At 41.1% G+C, this 23,481-nt stretch overlaps 1 protein-coding gene across 1 annotated transcript in view; it reads right to left on the reverse strand.

Moving 5' to 3' along the window:
* Positions 1-569: 569 nt before the first annotated feature.
* The window catches only part of prickle1b (prickle homolog 1b), a 28,499-nt gene continuing 5,587 nt past the window's right edge, over positions 570-23,481 (reverse strand). The window contains exons 2-8 of the mRNA XM_020650412.3: positions 9,021-9,218; positions 8,136-8,249; positions 6,633-6,770; positions 4,099-4,302; positions 3,818-4,004; positions 2,639-3,637; positions 570-2,538 (exon numbers count right to left, since the gene is read on the reverse strand). Of these exons, the coding sequence (XP_020506068.2) occupies positions 1,577-2,538; positions 2,639-3,637; positions 3,818-4,004; positions 4,099-4,302; positions 6,633-6,770; positions 8,136-8,249; positions 9,021-9,206 (2,790 nt within the window). The 5' untranslated portion in view covers positions 9,207-9,218 and the 3' untranslated portion in view covers positions 570-1,576. The remainder of the gene's footprint in view (positions 2,539-2,638; positions 3,638-3,817; positions 4,005-4,098; positions 4,303-6,632; positions 6,771-8,135; positions 8,250-9,020; positions 9,219-23,481) is intronic.

Genomic DNA, 23,481 nt, shown 5'->3' on the forward strand with positions numbered 1-23,481 from the left:
CTGGCTTAACAACATGTGCTCGGCTAATTCTTAGATTTTGGAAAGAATCAAGAACTCCAACACTGAAAATGTGGAAAAAAGAAATGATGACAATAGCTGCTTGTGAGAATATGCTTGGAAAGCTGAACTGGAAAAAATACATTTCTAAGGAGAAATGGGACAATTTTATCCAGTTTATATCAGGAGAACGCAACACATCACTGCCAGGGTGTTGATTGACTTTTGTTTGTTTGCAAGCACATGTCATATGCCCTCCTTCTGGTGATGCACTGTTGATACTTTCTGCATCGTTGTAGCTAATTTCTGTCATCCATTTATTGTCTATTATGTTTCCTGCCTGTTTTGTTGTTCCCTTTTAATCTGTTTGCCGTTATAATGTTGTTATAAAAATCAATAAAGTATAAATTATAAAAAAAAAAAAAAAAAAAGATTTGCATTACCATATAATTTTAGACAACTTTTCAAATGAGTGCAGCACTGACTTATACCCTCTAACCTTCAAAAAAAAACATCACTCAACCCAAGGGTTATAGACGATTGTGTCTGGCAAAAAAGGTAAGAAAATAACATCCGTTTTAAGGGGGGAAAATATTTATTACAAGCGTCTTTTTACATCACAAAGCATTTAGCTGGTTATGTCAGGGTAGTGAGCAGTACAGCTGAATACAGTAACATTTAAATGTAACTGCCATTTGCATTTTCTACACAAAGTGAGCATTTTGGAATATACTGCATGTTATTATAAACATTTATTATAAACATTGTTACAAAGTAACATGGCACTTTGCTGTGAACAACACAGTTGATGAAGTGGCATCTTTGCTGTTCCTCATAACTGTTGAAGAGGTCTATTGGGTTACCTTAACAGTTGCTTTTTCTTATACACTTCAAAAATCAATTATTTAAACCAAAGATATAAAAAATACCAGTATGAAAATCTTAACTTAGTATATACATAATCATTTTGTACTATTATGAATTAAATAATTATTTGGTTCTTTTTAATTTCCTACTTTATCAGGCTCTGTGTACATTATGTTGCCATTTTATTGCACACAGATATTGCTGCAAAACGTTTAACTAAACGCACATTTAAAAAAGACTTGAAGTCAAATGCTGAAATAGAAGAAAAAGTTGTTGTGGCATTACCAACTCTGGGCATAATTATTCAAAATGTTCCAGTCCATTTATCTTAATAGTGCTAAGGTTTGTAAGGCCGAGTATTTATGCCCTGATTTGCGCACACACACAAAAAACGACCTGACAAAGAGACCACATTTCCTTGCTTTCCTAACAGTAGGCATTTATCTGTTTTTCAGTAGATTTAGGCCTTAAAGATGATATGCATCTTGACATTTGGCTACAGACCTTCTGTTAGGGTGACATGGGCTGTTTTAATAATAACAACAACAATAAATCAAATTTTTAAAGCGCCTTTCAATGGACCCAAGGACACTTTACAAGGTGGAGTATGACATCCTTTTCAAACTTGGATTCATCTGCTAAATGTCCATCGAAAAGAAGATCAATATTGCTCAGTGTAGTGCAGATAATAATGTAAATACACTCTGAGCTGTTAAGAAATTATACAGTTTTTGGAACGATGACCCTTTCTGCGACCAGTCTGTGAGCCATGGAATTGTGAAGAGATGGCTGTAACCCTTGTTGGGTAGTCCTCAGCATAGTAGCGCCCAACTGCTCTTGGTTGAGGGATTGGCTGACCAAGAAAATAGCCCTCCTCTTCAGAGTCCGATGATGAGGAAGAGCAGGTAGAGCAACAGTCGTCTTCGTCTCTGTAAAGACCCATGTAATGTTCAACGTGTGGGTTTCCTTGAACTGCACCCTGAGGCATAAAGTCGGACCTTGACTGGGAATAGGCCATGGGAAGTCTGTGTGCTGGATTCTGTAGCAGCATTGGATTACAAAGGGGGTTTGCCAGACCTTGCTGTTGGTGCTCAAAGGGCCTCTGTACTTTCTCCAAAGGAACCATGTGAAGGTTGTTGTCTGATCGTGTCTTGCGGCCCTTGTGGTGACGGCCTTGGCCATGATGGTTGTGATGCTGCCTGCTACGTCCATGGTGGCTCGCTGGGCGGCCTCTATCTCTGCCTGTTTCATCGGGGCAGAATACCCTACGCTGTGGCTTCTCACTCATAGGATGTCTTCTAATATTGACATCAAACCCATCATTATATCCATTGTCCACTGTATCTTCTGAGAACTTGACCATTTGAGGAGGCCTGGATTGAGACTTGCTCCTTCTCAGAGCTGGGGCATGGACAAAGGAGGAAGGGAGACCTTCTGATTGTGGGGACAATGGGGTAAGTCCTCCTGTTGTGCCTCCCCGCATTGCCAGTGCTAACTCCTCTTCGTCTCCCTTCTCCATATTTAGGATTAGAGAGTTGGCACTGTGGTGAAGATGAGAGGAATTAAAAGTTCCCATGTTGCTCATCTTCTCGCAGTCATCTGCCACCAAAGGATCCTGCATGGCAAGGGTGTAGACTATAGGTCTGTCCCTGCATTCTCCATCCACTGATGCACCTAGAGAAAGCAATAGGAGAAATATATATTTAACAGCTGTTTGATACAAAAGGAAAGGTAATTATTCAACTGAAAACATAGGAACTAATGGTCTAATTACCAGTGATGTTTGAAAGTGCCAGGGAGTCCATGGAGTCTCCAGCACCCTGTCCAACTCTCCTCAGCTCGTCAGCAATACACTCGAGGGAGTCATCATACCACTGCCTGTTGTCTGACCAGAAGGCCTGTCTCCCTGTCCCAGATTGGTCCTGATCCTGGTCTAACTCTAGCTCTTGAATCTTTCTTGCACTGGCAGGACCTGGGTGACTCCCGTAGGCTGAGTCTCCCATCCCGTCCTGGGATTGTGCCCAGTACATTTCAGGCAGGTTCTTCTTGCTCATTAGTCCAGGGCTAAGGCTGTTGGCTCGAGACTGACTGGAAATCTGGCTCTGTGTAGGACTTGCAGGGGTGGGAGAAGAGGCTGTTACCCTCATGGATGTACTGTCAGGCTTAAGCCAGGGATCAGAGACACTAATTATCCTGTTTCTGTCACTGCTCGGGCTAGGAGATTTAAGGGATGGCTGTTGAAGTTGGTGTAACATCCCATGGTCACCAAACTTGAGCAGGAGCTGGGTCATATAGTCATCATGCTGGGCCCACTCCTCTGGATCCTCCTCTCCACCAGCATCCTGTTCCTCCCGATCCCTCCAGAATCTCTCCTCCTCCAAGCCTAGATGGGCCAGTTTGCGCCCTACAATTCCAATGTCACAATCAGCATGTCCATCTCGCTCTCCATCTCCAAACTTAAACTCAAGCGAGGAGACGGTGGCAGCGGAGTTAAGCACCTGCGACTGTCTCCACTGTTCAGCAGGCCTGCTACTCTTCCCCATGCGGACACTACGCCGGGATTCACGAGACCGGGCGGACTGGAAGGCAGAATCAGATGAGTCTGATGCATGGATATCTTCCCCCTGGCTGCATGCCTTTGAGCAATAGATGTGACCCTGCTTTGGAAGGAAGGGACAGCCCAGCAATGATGTCTTGCACTGGGCACAACAAAAGCACTGATCTGTGGCGTGCCAGTGTACACCTTCATAGGTCATCTGGGCATGGTCTACACCTGAGAATAAGGGTATAAAGAGAAAATTATAAAATTAGCATTAAGTAGTTTGATAAATAGTCGAAGAAATACATCAGGAAGATCTAACTTGGCATAAAAAGTTTAGTTATTTATTTTAATTCTGCAAGATGGATTAAAAAGCAGAAATGCTCTTCCAGCACCTAACAAATAAAAACTCACCAATATTTTCACCACAGGCCTCGCAATACTCTGCATACAGTGACTCAAAGCAGCCACAGCAGAATGGCCTCCCATCTTTCATGATGTAGCGCTGCCCACCAAGCATTGTTTCACACTCGAAACAGGCAAAGTGCTTCATGTGCCAGTGACGACCCTCTGCTTCAGTGCACTCATCCGCAAAGATGATCTAATGGGAAACATGAAAACATACCACTGTTAATTCTTTGGAACTCTATTGACTTGGTAATGGCTTTGCCATGGCTACTATTAATGCATTTTACCTCATCACAAGAAGAGCATCGAGGTTTGAGAAGCTCAGCATGGTGTCTTCCGCAGAGGATCTTGCCATTTTGGGAGAAATAGATCAGATCCACCAGAAGCTCTTGACACGTGGAACACACAAAGCATGCTGGGTGCCAGCAGGGGCTCGGCCCAGCTCTGGAGGCAAAAATTGCCATCTCCCCTCCGTTGATACCACCGGCACACTGATAATCAAATAAAACGAGATGGGCTATGAGATTTATATTTCCAGACCTCTTGTTATGCCATTTACCACACCATTGCTTGTTATTTGTTAATAGTAGATCTGGTGTTAAGTATGTTTCCAAAGTAATTAAACCATTGAGATAAACATGGAGACTATCACATAATGGAATGACGTTCTAAAATAGATCTGCAGGCACACAACACCTATGACACATGACGAATGTGTCATAGACAAAAGATGGATTATAGACATAATTTTTAAAAATGTATCACATATCTGCTGATGTATCACACTTCAGTGATGCTAAAACAACAGAGGCCAAACAACAGGTGATCATAATGTAAATGCCAAAGTAAAGTGATCTCTTTCAAATACATCAGTGTATCCTACAGTGGTGTCAATTATAGCAGAAATACAGCACCACTACATAACATGGAAACTGAAGTTAATCTGTGTAAGGAAAAACAAATACTATTAAAAAATTATAGACAGCTATTGTCACAACTAAACCCACTGTCTTACTGACTAAAACTCTTTTTATAAAGATAGGGGCCAATGGACCAATGCTAAGTCACATTCACTTATCTATGTATCAAACGGTTGCTTTTTCACTTTGGTTTAAAGGTCAGCATTTATTCATTGAGTGTTGCTGTGGAAATGGGCAGCATTTACATTCTGTGAGCTTCAACTGAATACACTGTCCTTGGACCTAAGTCAAAAAAGTCACATATCTCCACACAGATTGTCAAAGCATGTCAGAACCTGCAATCAAAAGTCTTAATATAACCCAGCAGAGCTATGACACATATATGCAGCTATGGGATAGCGTGACCAGCTGTTAACCATTATTACCAGGGTGGACAGATAGAGGCCTTGGATACGGAGGTGTTGTGTGTCCCTTGGAGTACAGCACCAGGAAACAGGATCCTGACAAATTGTGTGTGAATGTTTGTACAATTGTTGCTTGATATGTGTGTGTGTGTGTGTGTGTGCACCCACGTATTCATGATATATCCTTTCAAACTCGTGAGCATGTGCAGAATGTGTAAAAATGTTCGCAAGATTGTATGAATGTGCTTAGGTGTGCCTGTATGGATGACTGAGCTGGTGAAAATATGTGTTTGTAGAGTATTTATGGACATGCATGCATGTTCAGGGTACTAATGAATGTGTGTGTTCATCGCTGTTCCTATGTGACCTTGCATCCCTGTGGTAGCATCTGTTTTTGGGTGTTGATGGACTGCCTTTCCGGGGGAATTAGCGTGGCTTGCCTGCTTTCCTGGATGCCTGAAAGAGGTTTACTCAATGGTCAGGGCTCAGTTTGTCAGAAGCCACATAACACTAATATTGATGTTGTTGCATAGAAAGGAAATGTTTCCGAAATAATGTCAAGGACGGCTGTAATAGCACTGGATGTTGTTTAAAATTTCAGCACAGAATCAAATGTAGGAATTGCAAGGCAGGACCTACTATTTCTTTAAGTGCTGAAATGTTCAAGTGCAAAGTGACCCCAATGTCAAGGTACGACTTAGATGTCTATATTCTCCTGAAAGTCAAGATTCCATCAAATTATTGCTGAAAGAAAAAAATAGTTTCTATGTCTACCAATTAATGTTTTCCATTCTTTTAACAGCACATTCTTTCTGTTCTGTTCACAGAACAGTGTTTCTGTGTTTATTATCCTATGAGAATTTATGTTGTACCAGTGGATACATCTATATTTTAAGCTTATAACTCTCCAACAATTTCCGAGACAGATGTGGAAACTTGCCATCTCTTCTCCAGAGGCGGTTTCAAAACAAGCTGCATGTCCTGAGTTTAGATGGATCTAATTATACTATTTGATGTGGAATAATGTGCCACATACTGTGACTTGTTAAGAAAAAGTTGGATTTTAAGACTGTAAGAAAGAAGTCACCGTTAACTTGTTATTTTATTTTTATTTTTTTGCTGTCATGCTGAGATGTTGATGGGTGGCAGGAAATTTGCTGAATTCCTTGCAAGGAACTGGCTTCTCCGCTCGACTTGAGCCTTCCAATTTCCCCACTTCCCCCCTTACCCTAATGAATGAGGAGGTTTGTGTCCATGATTAATTAGCCAATAAGGATTGTGCCTTGAGCTGCCTTGTCTTGTGATGGGATAGCTGGTGTTGGCTGTTGGTGTTTTAAATACGTTTAAGACCCACAAGTTGTTTTTCGTTGCAAGAAATAGCTTACCTTTGTGAGTACTTAATGATGCAAGTGTGCATATGCATTGTGTGTGTGTGTGTGTGTGTGTGTGTGTGTGTGTGTGTGTGTGCGCTCATGGGTATCCACATGGGGAACCTACATTTTCACAGCGTGTGTGTTGCAGAGCCCGGGGCAGGATCTTGGGTGTTCCTCTCCCAAGTGCCTCTCTCTTCCTCTGGGCGCTGAACATATGGAGCTCCCTCTTTTCCTCTTCGCTGAGAGAGTGGCAGTAACGCAGCTGATAAAGTAAATAAGACAAAGAGAGAGAGAGATTCATTGAAAAACTGAAAGAACAGAAGAGGATGATTTTTGGATGATTTTTGGAAAGGGGGAAATAGGGCGGAAAATCATCCACCAACTACTGGTGATGGTCCATATTTCATTAGGGATGTTTAGATACCCTTTCCTTTCTCTGTATACTGATTCACCTACTTAGACTTAATCCTAAAATAGCTAAATCCTACAAAAGTCAATGAAAGAATGCCGTGTTTAGAGTCAGGGATGAAGCCCCAGATAAAAGACCGCCAGCTATCCTAACATCTAGCTCGGTTGTTCTCTAAACAACACTAAACATTGATGACGTGCGAGCTCACACACTGTCTCTGTCTCTACCTTTCACGCCCACAACACACACAAACTGCTTATACCTCTGAACAACAGTTACGCATGGAATCCTGTGGCAGTTTGCCTCGTCGACCACCAGGTCCGCCGACAAACATCATAAAACCGCTCAGTCAAACACTGTGTACATGTGAGTCCCTATTGTGTGTCTTCCATGTGTGTGTGTGTGTACAGAGACCACCTCTGTAAGCCAGTGGCCGCTCCCATCCTACCCCCTGGTGATAACCCCTCCACCATATCTCCAAATGTAAACTCTATTAACACAGATGTGAAAGGAGTGCTGGTTTACAGACCATAAAGCTGTTCTACAGAAGAGGCTGGCATGTGCTTTACTGTCAAAAGACGGATTTCTTTGTCAAATGTTTGAGGGAATGTAGCCATTGTAGTTTTACAAGAGAGGCAATTTGTTTTGGCTTTGCTCAGCTGTCAGCCTTAGTTAAGTTGAGGCAGCGTTAAGTTTGAAATATCTTGTTAATTCTGAGGAAGATGTGCATGTGCTCATACACAAAGATCAATGAAAATGGCTTAAAGTGTAAAAGCTTTAGTTTTATGGTAGTTACTGAAGTTGAAGCTCTTAAACAGTGTCTGTTGAACTGATTAAGAAGAAAGTAGTTGAAATCAGTGGAAGTGGAATAAGTAAACATTGTATTTGTTAGTGTGCTCGCCCTCCAGGTCTTTACCCTCAAACTGCAAAATAACCTCTGTAGCTTCTCGAACTCAAGCATCTAACACTGTTCATTCCATAATTCACACTTTCATAAAGCTCACGTCAGCAGTGTTCCACTTCAGCTGACACTTCACCCACCTGGAAACCGCACATGAACCCCTTTAGGTTTCTTGATTTCAAACACAATCCTAAACTTACAATTAAATCTCGGTCAGCAATGTCGATCTGCTTGCAACTCTCAGTTTCTCAGGCGATTTCACAAAAGATCTTGTGCACGTGTGAGAAAGGCTAGTGTCTCGAGGTCATTCTCTCTACCTCATTGTCGTGCGGCGGCAGTTGGTAGAGGAGTTGTCGGATCCGGTGCTTCTCTCCGGGGCTGTTCACATACGGCACCTTGTCCTCTGGTAGACAGGAGAAATACATCTGCACCTGCAGGCAAAGACATTAAACAACTTTATTAGAAAGATCTCATTTGAAATCTAAGTCATTTTCTTGTTTATTCATGGCCACTTTTTTGATGTAAATAGTTAAGACATAGTGCAGCCAGGAGGCCAGCAGTGATATCAGACAGCTTGAGATGAAGGGAGCAGTGAAGAGGACAACAGAGGAGAGGAGGAAAGGAGGCTTCTCATCTTCTCCATTAGATCAGGCTGAAGAGAGAGCAGCTGGATATCTGTGGAGGATGACTGCTGTTTTGTGTGTCATTATTCTGTTACACTGCGGGCGGGGCAAACATGTCAATCTAAATCCAGTAACCGGCTCTGTGACTGTGAAAACTCTCCAAACATGAGTAACAGCCAGATAATAGAAACACATCTTTCAACGTATCTTCTTCAGCAAAAAAAACGTAGAAAATGCTTACTGAATGTCGCAGAACATCTGTATCCTAAATGCACAAAAGTGAAATTGAAAAAAAAATAAAAAAATCCACAGCCAGATGTTGGTCAACAGCATGTGGTATTACTAATCTGTTAGAAAGGCACAGAGAACAGAGTGTCTGTACACATGACCTTGTTTGAACTAAAAGCACCCTTGCTGTTAACAAACAGGTTTACACACTCATCCCTCTTTCACCACTCCGACTGTAATGTGCGATACATGTTTTTTTTTTTGGCTCCAAGTAATTTGTGCTTGGATTTTACTTTAGTAGATTTAATAGTAGATTCAAAATTAGGCTTGAAACAGGCTGAGGTCCTCTACCTGCTCAGGTCTGAGTCCTGGTGGCACCCACGCGTACTCCTCCAGCGCACAACCAGAGTCGTCATCCGAGGTGGAGCTCCTCTGGAAGCCCACGCTCGTCTTCCCCATCTTCCCCACAGTGCGAGGGTCCATCTCCAGGCCTCGAGCAGAGGGACGCTCCCCTCTTTCACTTCGCTCCAGGTTCATCACACAGGGGTGCTGTGGATCAAAAGGGAGGATTAGTAATCAAAATCATAAAAAAACAACCTTTGTCTGTATCTGTTTTTTGTATCCCCCCCCCCCTCTGTTTAGTCATAAAATGGCAAAGTAACTGGCCAAGACAAGGCTGATTTTTTTCCCCCCCAAAAAATTATTTCCTGTTTATTTTCACATGATTACAATCCATTTGTTAGATCAGTATTTCACAACCTTTTTTCCTTGGATTCCTTGACAAATCACACTCTGGAGTCAACTAATATGTTTCTTTTCTACACTATTGCAGTTATGTCATACCTCATTCCTTCTTTGCAGAATTACATCTTCTAGGATTCCATAAAACTACTTGTCAACCTTCAAAGAGATCTAATGACAAACTTGGAGTGACATATAGTGGAAAAACAGAAGAATTTTCCATATTAGGCACTTATTTAACAACCATTAACGACTTCAGCCAGCGTTATCCAACACATATCTCATAGCATGAAGGAAACAGGGTACCCATATGTGCATTTGCATCCAATTTAAGATCCTAGAGACCTTTAACTGTGAAGGTACATTCTGTGTAATTCTTTTTACAGTTCTTTCAAGTTAGGATTTTAATGCTTTAACATTCCAGCTGTTCCCCACCAAGCATCTGTTGCTCTTATCCAATGTGGCGCAAAGTACTAAAGGTTATGATTCATGTACTAGCAGCAACCACTTTAAGATGGGGCAGCGATTTAGAGCTATTACCAGGGAATCACTGTACCAAAAAAGGACAACTATAATCTGAGGAAAATGCCAAAAGGAATAAAAAGAAAGGTGGCTACAGTTCCATTTAAGAGATGCATGTGATCAGCCTTCGAAACAATCTGCATACGCCCACCTCAAGCTCTTTTTCTGAATATATTTTCCTCCCTCTTTGTAAGTTGATAACAAGTGCTGTTATATATAAATATAGGGATTAGTCAGTCTTGTCACTGTGTGTCTGCCACATTCAGCAGTAGCCCTCTTATCTAAGCAGCCATGCCATCAGAAGCCTCTCAGCCTGATAATGCTGAAAGTGTTGAAAAGGCCACTTGCAATCTGCCCTGCTCTGCCTCATTGACATGCAAATATTTTCAGGAATAGATCTTGTTTGGGTGAAAACAGTCGTTAAATTCACACAAGCTCTCCAAACTTCACAAAGGTTTGATCTTTCACACATAAGCAACACTATGAGGGACATTAGGGTCTTAATGGCTTTAACTGACGACACTGTGCTTGTTAACTGTGACTGTAGAGCAATCACTTCAACGCATTTGGAACAATGCTTGTGCCAGGTGATAATCAGATTCTTAGGGACTGTATGAAAATAACTGGGATGGAGGAAAATGGTTGAGCTTGTTTTTTAATTAATGTATTTAAAAAAGTACGGCCATTGTTATGATTAACTTTCAATCAACCCTGATTGGAAGCCATTTGTTTTAAGTTGGCCAAAGATAACTGGTTAGTCCAAAAAATTGGGAGTGAAATGAGTAAATGCCCAAACTATGAAAAACAAAGCTGTAGGTGAATGGTATGCTGCTAAAAATTTTCAGTCTCTCTTCTTTTGAAACAAGAGCTTCTAAAGATTTTTTTTTTACCAGTGACTATGAATACAAAATAGGTGATCTGTTCATGTTTTTTTTTTTGATAATTAATTAGCACAAAAAAGGTGTAGATAAAATAAAAAATATATTATTCTAAGGGCATGGATAGCCTTTAAATCCTCCACTTAAGAGAAAAAACAAATCAGACAACCAAAAAAAAAAGCCCCCTCTTCTGCCCCCTCCTAATAATATGTATACAGTCCCTTATCATATTTGAAAAAAACAGCTTTAAAACAGATATTCTAGTTATGTTAATAGTGGTTTTGGAGAGTCTACAGTCTTAACTTTGTAAGAACAATGTTCTCACTGAAGCCCCCTCTAAGGTCAAAAGTCATCTGCAACTAAACTCACAATACAAAAGTCGTCATCCAGCTCCAGACGCCAGTTCACCCTGAGGGTCTCCTGCCTCACATCATGTATGAACCCCAAAAAAAACAATACGGTCTTAGCATTCCCATAATTAGCATACAGTTGAAAGAAGCCCAGGGCCTCAAAACACCGAATTAAACAGATTAGAAATGTAGTTAAAGTCAAACCAAAGCTCTTATCACACAACAAAGAGGTATGTGACTGTTACTTTGTTCTTCAGTGACTAATCTATCAGGTTTTATGGTGGGATAGATAATGTTATCACTCAGAAGCTTTTCTTTACCCATTTCACTTAATCCTGTCTAACCTGGTTAAGACCAGTAAGTGATACAATTAGATGGAGTTGTTCATTTTTTACATATAGAGAACTTTGAGCCTCAGTTCCCTGGCACTGTGGTTGTTTTTTGGATGCCCAATATAATATGTTTGACCAGGTATTAGATTAAAAAACTAATACAATGGTAGAATTACTTTCATTACTGAAAAGTTTTCTTTTGTTAATACCTTTATGGATAGAAAATAGTTTAAGAAAAATGCTTATCAGAATTTCCCAAAACCACAGTTGAGTTTCAACCGAGCAGAATTCCAAAACTAATCAAGACATGGTCAAGTACTGAAAACAAGAATTATCAAAAAGGCAATCAATGAAACAAAAAAACACGATTCCAGTATTTTAAATATCCGGTCATTAGCCACTCTTGTGATTCCTTCCCTTCAGCTCTCCTCCCTCTCATCCCAAAAAGCTACCAGGGGAACGGTGACTGCGGATTCCTGAGCCAACGTACACATCAACTCACATTACACCATGTCACTCGTTGGCAATAACACAATGGCTGTCTTTGTCAAAAACAAAAACAAAATGTCCGACCATTCCTTCTTTAAACCCAGGCAGCGGTGGACGCTGACAGGGGGAGGTTAACGGGGTCAAAAGGGATACTTTTTTTTTTTTTAAAAAGGCGTTTAAGGGAGTCACAACATTGGGTCTTGTGTAAACACTGGGCCTGACGTAGCCCGGCTAACCGTTAAGCATGTGTGCCTCCCTCACCTTAACTGACACTGAAAGGGACTCTCCTTCACTGAGGAATTAGTAAGTCAAACAAGTGTTGTTTCAAATGTACACAACCTCCGCAAACTATACATACTGAGCTTAACTTGAACAGATTTCGTTCACAGTATCAAATTCCCTCAAATCAAGCTTGTGGAAAAAAAAAGAATTTTTGAAACGTCACAGGATTTTTCTTTAGAAAAACCATTAACTAGCAGACTTCAAAGGCCGAGGTCATCGCTCTTTGACTGGCTAAGAGTGTTATTTTAAGGCCAAATGGGTGTCAGGGGGTGCACAGGAGACTTAAAACAGCTGGAGTTAGACCACCTGCACAGACACACAAAAACATAGTCTGTACACACAGACACAAGATGCAAGCCCTACACAAATACACATGCACTGTATGAAAATATAGCAACACGAAAACATTTTAACCGTTAGATTACTTAAGAAATTCAATCTCATCTGTTTTCCTCTCACCTTTAGGGTTAAAAGTATCCCTCTTTCTGTCTTCATATGGAGCACTCATTCACATCCACAATCCTCGGGTCACACAGCACTCAAGTTCTTAGCTACATCACCAAAGCATCGAGCTAAAAGGGTCCAAACTTTAATCAGATCCAGATCCCATTCAGCCTGGAAGTATTCCCCCAATGTCTCAGCCTTTGGAATATAAACTATAAGCCGAGTGAAGTGTGAAAAACAATCCGTAGATGGGAGGAACTCTTTTTTTAGATCTCGAGCTTCAGCTCCTTCAAGGTCCAAAAAAGCAAAGAGGATAGGAGGGCAGAGAGGTGATGTCTCTATCTTGAGTGTCTCTGATCCCTGTGAGTGTTTTGGATTGAGTGGATGTGTGGTTGTGTGCTCATGGGGCAGCCAGGCCATGTCGGCTCCTCCCTCAGTCCTCCCCTCCAGAGCAAATCGCCTGCCACAGCACCTCAATCACACACTCTTCAGGATCAACACCCCCACCTATTTCTACACCCCTTCCTCCACAAGAGTGACACCAAGCCTTCCAACCCCACCCCCCAATTCTGACGTAGGAGTCAACCTACTTGTACCTAAAGTCTGGGTCCAATGCTCGGCATCCGTTCATTGCTTTTCAAGAATTAGAGGCGAAATAATCCCATTGTCCCAATTTGCTTGTATAATGATTGTAGCAAGTGTTATTTGCCCAGCTGCTCCATTATCTCAACTAAAATAAGGAATGAAGGGTAATGGCTCAGCAGAGAGCTACATCGAACCGTTGCACTTTTGTAAAGAAAACGGTTGACTTGACATTTTTAAAATGTAGCCACTAAGGGGCAACAAAAAAAAAGAAAAGATAAACGCATCATATCCTCAGACTTAAAGTTACCATGGTTTACCACTTTGCAAAACGAGCTTTCCTTTTTGTGTCCATTGAATCTGTTAGTCCAATATTGAATCTCCTTCTAGCTTTGTTTTGGTCTCCACCCACTCCTGAGAAATGCATTTAACTCTTACCCTTTCCACATAGTCTTTGCTGTCCTAGGCATGAGGTTGAAGCTGCTCCACTATTTGAAAAAAATGTATGAAAAATTTGTCTGATGTTTGACGGTTGGAGGAAAGCATAAAATTTCTTTATGGATTTTTCATTGTGACAAAGAGTTTCCTGTTGTGACAATGATGTTGGCAAGAGCGAAGAGAGTGAACCCAAGTCAGAATTAGCACACAAAGCTCAACACAGTTGGGGGATTAAGTCTATGTTGGTTCATTACTGAGTGTCTGCCTACACATCAGAGTATTGATTATAAGTCCTTGTTTGCTGATACATTGACTTGGTTTCCCCTCGGAGTGCTTAATATGTCTCTTTCTAGAATTCAACTACCCCGTGTATTCAAGTTTTTCTGGTTAATTATTAACTAAGCTTCCTCCCAAGTCAGCCTCATCCATCTTCAGAAGTTCTCACGCAGGGGATCTGCCTGCTCGTCCTGTCACCGATACTGCCGCCCCCTTCCTATTTTGGAGACTTGAATGAGTGAGAGGAGAGGGGTCCCCTGTCCTCATCTCTCACTTCAGCCAATCACAATGGCATTATTGTCACAGAGCACTTCACTTCAGGAAACTTGTGATAATCAGGCAGAACAACAAGTGATGAGTCCTTTTTTTTTTTTTTTTCCAAAATGAGACATCTACCACGAGAAAAGGCTTTTGTTTCTTGATTTGCATGTTGATAGTTTGATATCATGTATCTGGACAAGCTTTGCATCATCTGTCATTGTGAAAGGTTGAAAAGCACCAACGGATTCATTTAAGACGCCTAAAATGACAAATGAGTTTACTCAATTGTCCAGTGGACAAAGAAACCCTCTCCCCTGACAACCCCACAATGTGACTGGCAGAGAGGGAAACAGAGCTGTTTGTCACATGCCAAGATACCTGTTACAAATGAGAAATGACTAGCTTTGAAAAGCAATATAGAGCAAAAGGTTCTGCTTGTGCATTGAGAAGGATTGCCAATGTGCTTTGCCAAAACAGGCATCTCTGGCCTTCCAGTGGATATTGAAAATCGACTGAGAAGAGCTTGGCAGTCCAGTCACAATTAATCTCTCGAGCTTTCCAGGGATCTTGCAGCAACACTGCAAGAGCTTCTTTGTTTTGAATACCAAAAAAGATCTGCATTGAGTTTCCACAGATTTATGCATTTTGAAAACTTTTGGAAAATGAATTTCAGGCTGAAGGTTAGAATATCTCTATATCTGTAACAGAGAATCACTTAATTCAGAAGAGAGAAAAAGACAATGAGGGGGCGAGGATTGCCCGGGCATGAATGGAGGACAGGTCAGAGGATGAGTGGCTTTATCCACGGACAATGGGCAGATATAGGCCCTTCAGACTTGGCCTGGGCTTGTGGCCAAAGAGCCATGGTTCTTTGGAGAAACACAACCGGACAGTTGACCTTGCTTCCTCTGCTTCCTTTCTAAAGAGAGCAGAAGGTGCAACAGTGTTGAAAGAAACATTCAGTCTTTTACTTGATGTAGAAGTTGTTGGTTTGTTTATATTTCCCAACCAGGAAACTTAATGAAAGAAAACTAAATCTCTCCTCTGCAATATAAACCAAGTCTTTGATTGGTTTTCACCATTATATATGCCATTGAACATGAGAATATGATACCCTGGTCTCATGCACAAATCTGAGGCTGATGAGTAGGAATTTATTAATGAAGGATTTATGCAGTGACCTTTGAGTCCAGATAGTACAAATACAAACACATGATTCAAACCTGGGGTCTATACACATTTTTTTCAAGGGTTAGATGGGCTTTGGATTTGTCCTTTTGATGTTTGGAATCATAGCTGCCAATTCAAATTGTGCGTAGCAGCTTTTTATAGCCAATAGATCAACCCAAAAATATAGCCAAGAGAAAGACACACAGACCTTGACTAAACTGCATTTTCAAGTAAGAACCTTTGGCCAATATCCAGCTTTCATTAAAAATATCAGTCTAACCTTAAACCAAGGCAAGTCAGAAGTATTTTTGACTGAAACCTTTTGATCAAGTCTCTCAAAGGAATTTCTGAGCAGAAGCTTGGCAAAAGCTTGGTCTGGGATTCAGACAAGATCTAGTGACCTTTTCTTTACTTGAAACCCAAGACCAAGTCTGGACTACAAACTGGCTGCACATACACAATCTTACAAATTCCAGGCACACTTACTCAACCCTTTCTGGCTGCACATTTCATTTTATCTATTGGAACAGAACTCGACTGGTAATTTGGCCTTTCGTTACCCTTTATTGTGCTCAGCAGACATGCTCGTCTCGACAGTGTTGTGCCTCATTTTCATTTATAATGGCCATTCACACCTGCATTCTACTACAGGCACTGTGTTTCATCACCAGGAGGCACGAGGGGGTTGAACTGATCTCTTCGAATGCAAATTTCAGGGGAGATGGCCCTCTGTTTTCTTTTTAAACTGAAATAAACAAGGACAGTGACATGTCGTGACTTGTTGCAGGACAGTTTGTCATGAAGACCAACTCAAACAGCATGGAGACCATTCCTCATGGTAAAGAAACTAAAAGTACATCATGAAATATAAAATACCTCCTAATACGTTGTTATATTAACCAGGATTAGAACCTAACAAAGTCTTGAAAATTAAGTCTTTTAATTACTTATCTGAACAATTGTAGTGTTCAACTTTTAGCTCTTGGCCCATATATATGATTAAATTTAACAAAGAAGATGAAGCTTTCCTCAAAGGATTGACTTAAAGGTACAGTGAAGAGATTGACATTATAGAGAAAGATGAGAGCCGAAGAATTTCACAAATTGCAAACCACATGGGGTATCCCAATGAGGACATTTCAAATTGATGCACATGACAAACCCAGTAGGCAGAATCTTTTTGAGTAGAGATATATTACTCCCTTTTAAAAAGAGTTGTGCCACTTTTAATAGACAATTAGTACAAATCTTGCTAAAGCAGCAGGAAAAGTATGTTTTTCACAGAACCACCCTCCGACTGACGTCTGAATTCACATCCATCATGATTTCCCATTCAGCCCCTTTTACTCCACCAGACACCTTTCAGCAGCCATTCATGCCAGGAAACGGATCTTTAGCCCCGATTAACAAGACCCACCAGCTCGACCCGCTGCTGCATATCAGGTCTAGGGAAGTGTTCCTCAGTGATCTCGCTAGTTCAGTGTTAATGTCCCCTGACACTTCAAGGCTGTGTGTGATTCAAGTTTCAGGCCATAAATCCCTCTGTTGAGATTTGCTATCTACCACAGGGTGTTACCTGCACACCTCTGGGACAATAGGAGCAGCAATAAAAGTTGTAAAATACAGGAAATTGTTGCTTAGTTGGGGTTTGGGCTGGGAAGCTTCAGTTTCAGAACCCCAATAATACCATTTTTAAGTACGATGCAGAATGGGCGGTCCATTATTTATGTCAACCTTTTATAGGGGTGTCGGTTTGTTGGGTAATTGGTCAGTGGGTCGGTTCACCCATTTGGCCCACAACAGGGATGAATCATACTTTAGTGATCCCTTGAATCCTGCTATACCACTAACAAGAGATACTTTTGGAAATTTCTCAGACTATGACGTGGATTGGTGCAACATTTGGTGCAGACATTCATGTCACCTGTCCAGATAACTTTTGTGATTTGTGAATTTTTGAATTTTTGTACTGTCATCAGTTTCAAACTTGAAGTTACCCAATAATTATGTTGATAGACCAAATACATGCTAACCTATACTCCCATGGTCCTGTCCCCTCTAATAATTGTAATTATTAGCTGATTTTATCATGGTTTAGTGACAAACTATGATGGCAACCAATAGCATAAATCAAAATGCTTGTTTAACACCACAATGCTACGAGTGTTGTTGCGATGCTAGCATTTGGCTCATATACAGTACGTCTCTTCTAAATACATACTCTTTCCTGTCTGTTTTTCTTTGCTTGTGCGTGTTGTGTTGGTGTTGGCATGTTCCCCATATCCCTGCTCTCTGCTCAGCTGCTTCTACACACCTGCATGCAATCAGCTCATCACCTATCTGTTCACCTGAGGCTAATTAGCCCATCTTTCTGCAGTATATCTACTCCAGCTCTTCAGTTGCTTTTGTTGTTTTACGACTGCCGCACAGCTAGCTCAGTCCTCCTGTTTTTTGCTTTTGTACAAAAACCACCCCTGAGCTGCTAGTCTCCCTGCTTGTCTGCAAACCACCTTAAAGCTCCAATACCATTGGACTTGTGTTTTAATCTTTATTTTAAATCATCACAAATCATCAGACATGGAGGCAGAAGTCAAACCTTCCAGTTAATTGGAAACAATATCTGCTTTACTTATGTTACTTTAGCTTCCATCTTTAAGCAGCATTTATTATATTCAAATGCAACCCTACAAACTACTTTGACCAGACAGGGAACCTTGTCACACATGAGCCTTGTATGAAGCCAATTACTCTGACATTCAAGTGGATTTCTGTAAATCCCCTTGCCTCTCACTGACATGAGTATGTTAAGGAATAATACTGTTTCAGTTCTACACAGGGTTATCCAAAACAGCACAGAGGCTTCCCACGTTAATGTCTAGAGAAAGTTATTTATTATCAATATGTGTAATGATTTGGCTTCCACTACCTCGCTTAAACGACTTAATACGAGTCATTACCTGTAACGGACTGCATGCGAGTCCTAGATGGTCCCTCTAGGCTAAAATGTCTTGCCAAGCAAAAGTATCCTCTTGGTTAAAAAAACAGTTTCATCAGGCAGCTGGGTAATATATTTCATCATCAATCATCATTTGTTTTTCCACAGAAGATTTATAACTCTACAATTCAAAATATTGGTAACTGGAGTGGAAGACTTCTACAAATCTATGCACTCGGCATATTCCTCTTTGCAGAAATTGAACTCGTATACGTTGCATTATAACTTTAACTGTTTATGTATACTTTACAAACTCTAATACAAACTGTTGGTAAAAATGGTGCCCATACAGCTTCCACAGTGCAATATTTTGGTTAATAAACACCAAATACAAGTGACAATTCAAGTCAGAAACACCACAGTAAAAGGTGCTGGTGCCCTGTGCCCTTCTTTCAACTAGATTTGTATTATTGTCCTACATTTGAGATGTTGACATTTTTACACCCAAATTTACCGAATTCTTCATTCTTTCTTGAAGTTCATATCCAACCCCTGTTTACGCATCCATCCATTGTCGCGTTTTGACTGTTTGTCTACACAACAACACCATTTTGCTTCCGTAAAAACAAGTTTTTGAAAAAGGTACTGTTTCAGTCCCTGTGTAGACTGCTAAAACTGTGGCCTTATTACGCACATGCCCATTCAATAGCATAAGGTTCCAATCAATAGCTGTGCGCAAGTAGGTGGAAGACTACAGCAATGGCAGACTCCCGAGTTTCGTTTGCGATGGTAAATTCCAGTCGACATTTATTTGAAATCGACTTTCGTTTTGGATCACTTGGGGTAACAACCTCAACACATCGTCCGTCCAAACAGACGTTTGTGTGTTAGCTGTTTTTGTAGCTATGTTTCCACGTCACCGCTCTGTGGAAGGAAGAGCATGTGCGCATTACATGCACATGCTGTTTCATTACTAAGTCACATCTACTGGCCTAGTCGTTTGTAGCCAAGTCGTGTTATCAAAATGTTGGCTTCTGAACGCAGAACTTTTTGAAAAGAAAAATGAAAAACGACTCCGTTATCAGGTGATCACTGTCATGTAAACATGACCTCAGTCTCACAGATGAACTTCCTCAACCTCTTTAGAGCAGCTAAATTCTAAATTACTTTTACAATAAGAAATTTGAATTAAATATTTGAGTAGTTTAACACATACATTTGCGAGTGAGAGACTATCATAAATCAGTAACATCTATCAGGAAACTATAGCAACCTAAGCCACTGCATTAGCTGTGTGTGTGTGTGTGTTTGAACAGAGGCAATGAAAAGTCTTTTGCAGTGCATCCAACATAAATTTGATATTGTTAAGTGATGCATTCCTTCTTTAACAAAATCCAGAGGTCACTTTAAGCCCTGTAATGAAAGGAGTGTGTGTGCATGAGTGTGTGTGTTTCTGGGTTGTCTTGATAAAATGCCAGGCAGCTGCAATCACTGCCTCTCTAATAAAGTGATTCGACTCTACAAAAGAGAGATCAGGCTGATATTTAAAACTGAAACAGAGCTGAGTGACAGGCCGATGATAAAAATAAAATGCCAAGAATCAAATTTTCTTATTTTTCTGTTGACATGAGGAAAAAAAGTACATATCACTGCAGTTTTGCTTCACTTGAGTGGAAAGAAAGGGACAGGGTTCATATATGGGCCACTGATGAAAAGCCATAAACGGTAAGATAAACACTGACAAATTCCAGCTCCTCTTTAAAGTTTAGGTCACAAATAAACTGATATTAGGGCCGCAGATGTAAGGCAGACGGACTACAATAAAAGCTAGAAAAGCTTTTGTTGAAAGGAAATAAAAAGTGAAACACTCCAGCTGCTCACGTTACAATTTATCTTCTTTTTTTCTGCCTTCCGAAACACTTTGAACTAAGACTGATGCACCATTGTTTGTCCTGTTACGTGCATTCCCTTTATCAGTCTTAAGTATCCATCTGAGTGATTTACAGTGCGTGTCGTGTTTCGGCCAAAATAAACAAGACACGTTTAAGCTTTAATAAGCTGTGCCAATCAAACTAGATGGAAGCAAAAACAAATATCCCCTAAGAAAAAAAAAATAAAAGAGAGTGAAGCAAATGTAAAAACAGATATATCTGATGACATATCAGGCAAGACAAGCAGCAGTGTTGCATCATGTTTGGTATGGGAAAGCAGTGTGTGTGAGTGTACAAATCCCACATGAATATCAGCATAAGAGATAGATGTAGGCCAGGGATTGGGGTTGTGTACACAGAGGCTTAATGACAGGACCCTGGAGGGATGGCACACAAGTCAAGCGGAACAGACAAACGCACACACATTAACCGGCTGTCTATTACACAACGCGTACCTTCATTTTCCCATAATTTAGCATTGGAAAGACGAAACGAGCTGGGAGCAGCGGGTCGGACCACGCTAGCAGCCGAGGGGTCTTTGTCACACTCGGCCTACATAGGCTGCCACAGTTCTTAAATAACCATAGTGTCACAGAAGGGTGTGTGTGAAACTGAATAGCCTTGAGTTGATTCCAGAGGGAGTTTTTTTGTTAACTTTTATATGGGTTACTTAGCCAGCAGTGAGAGATTTTTTTAAAGAGATAGATAACAAATCAGCTAAGTGATTTCAGCTCAGCACAGTACAGCAACCTTAGTATTTTGGCGGTGGGTTTAAATGCCACGTGGGCGTCAGATTTTGAAGGTATGTGTTATATGAAAGCTGCTTTGAGCTCCTTGCTTAAATAAACTCACTATCACAGGGAAAGTGGCGTGACTGGACTTTTTTGCGGGGTGTTTACCCCCATCCCCCCCCTCCCTCCCTCCCTCCCTCCTCTCCCAGGGACTGTGGTTGAATTTGGCCAGGCAGCCGTTGTTGGCATTCCACACCAACCCTCGAGTAGCGGGCCTGAGGTTCATGGGTAAACAGACGACCCTGTTTGGTGGGCGCTTCTTGTTTAATTTCGGAGCTTGTCTTACTTTCTCGCTGTCTCTCCTCCGGGCTCCACTTCTCGTCTTTCCTCTCAACCAGCCATATCCTTAGTTGGCCTCTCTGTTAATTCAGACCTACCTGACAGTTCTGACTAAAACCTTCTGGGTTTACTATCTGTCCTGCTTGGCGACAGGCTCGGCTCTCTAAACACACACTGAGGACTAATCTGCAACAGATGGGAGACGGCCCGGGGAGGAAGTATAGTATAAAAGGATATACAGCATATTTGTACCCCTCTGAAGCAAAAGATAGGGTTTCAACTGGGTTGCAAGCAAAGCCGGAGGAGGCTTGTAATGATGTGCACAGCGGCGGCTCCCAGGGGCTTAACTGGACATATTACTTGAAGATATAAGCTCTCCATCCGCAACCAGATGTCTGAAAGTTCCCTGAAGGGGATTCTTTGGGGCTTTTCTCAGAAGGGAATATGCATACATGCTCATTCACACACTCTAAAAGCTATATGTGTAAGTGTTTGGTAAATAAAAACATATGGAATCAACTGAACGAGCATAAATACATTCATACATGTGCACACACACAAACAAGCCCACACATGTAGGATTTCATGGGTGGCTGGTTAGAGAAAATGAATGCCCCCCCCCCCCCCAAGGTTCACAGTCTGGTTTTTGAGGTCATTAGTGTAAACAGAAGAGACATTTATTTAGTACCTCATTAATGCAAGTGGCAATTTAAGCTCCCTTCTCTGGCCAAAACAAGAAACGGATGCATCTCATATTGCTGAAATCTTTCAAACCGCTGTTGGTATTTACTTCGAGACGAGCGCTTGGAAAACCTGAAGCTTTCATCAGGTAACCACTGCAAGAGAATATCGGTTACACTCTTCCCCACTCCGGAGATAAAATTGTCCTGGTTGATGTTGCTGCTTGATTGCTAGCCACAGAGCGCCAAGGCAGTTGGTGTCATGCTAATGGTGGAAGAGGTTACAAAAAAAGAACGTTTTTCTCTTATAGTAGGCTATATGGAAGTCAAGAGTCTAAGAAAAACATCATCCAGAAATAGCTTAACGGACTATTTTTTTATTATTATCAATATTTGTAATGATTTGGTATGATTTTGGCCTAATAGGGGGAGCAGGACGAAGCTGTGAAAACATCAATATAAATTTACATTTTTGGTTTATGTGCTTGAATAATATTGCCCACTTAAATATCCAAAACATAGGGAGCATCAATATCATCCATTTGGAGTTTTGGCCATTGTTTTTTTTGTTTTTTTGGCTCATTTTTGGGTCCCTACCAACTGCTGAGGAAGATGTTCATCTAACTGCTAAATGTTTCACTATGCTAAGCAGCTAGTTGCTAACTTTGTTAGCTAATATACTGTGAGTTCTAGGGATCCCAAAAACGAGTAATATGGTGGGGAAAGTGAGCCAAATTAATACATTTGTTGGCCAAAACAGTGCTAAAATACCCTTCAATATGTTATGGAGCTGAGATGAACTACAGACAGTTCTCTGTTTGTTTTTCACCAAGTCTAACCCCTTTTTTTTTGTATTGTAAAAACATGACTTCAATGAATGTGCAGGTTTTGGCAAATTTGGTGAAAATCCTGTCATTATCCCCACCCTCACCAAGTAGGCTAGTTATCACAACAAGCCATTTCCTGACTCCCAGTGGCATCAGATTGGATGGAGCCATTTCCCCCTCTGGGTCAATTTAAAAGGCTGGTGGTATTCCTTGGGGATGAAGTGGCTAGGCAACATGGAGATATTGTGACAGATAGGGCCTGTCCCTAGAGGCTTCAACAGGCGACCACCCAACAACTGGATGTCCACATTATTGTTGATGAAATGTTTTATCAAAGGGTTGCCATCTTGAGTTTGTCACAAAGATTTCAAACACTTCTTCATCGAATCTGCTTCTGTTTATGGAGGCAGGCTGACAATGATATGTCATGGAAACAGAGATTCATAAGAATATCCATGGCCCTCTGAAGCTCCATGCATGTCAAAAAAGAAAGAGAAGAGCTAATCAAGTTATTTAGAAAAGCAAAGATAGTAACATTTTGGAAAAGGGAAAAAAAAGAGCAGACTATACTTGATAAGTTGGTCATTGTCTCAGGAACACACTC

Source organism: Labrus bergylta, chromosome 23 (assembly GCF_963930695.1).
Source record: "Labrus bergylta chromosome 23, fLabBer1.1, whole genome shotgun sequence".
NCBI lineage: Eukaryota > Metazoa > Chordata > Actinopteri > Labriformes > Labridae > Labrus > Labrus bergylta.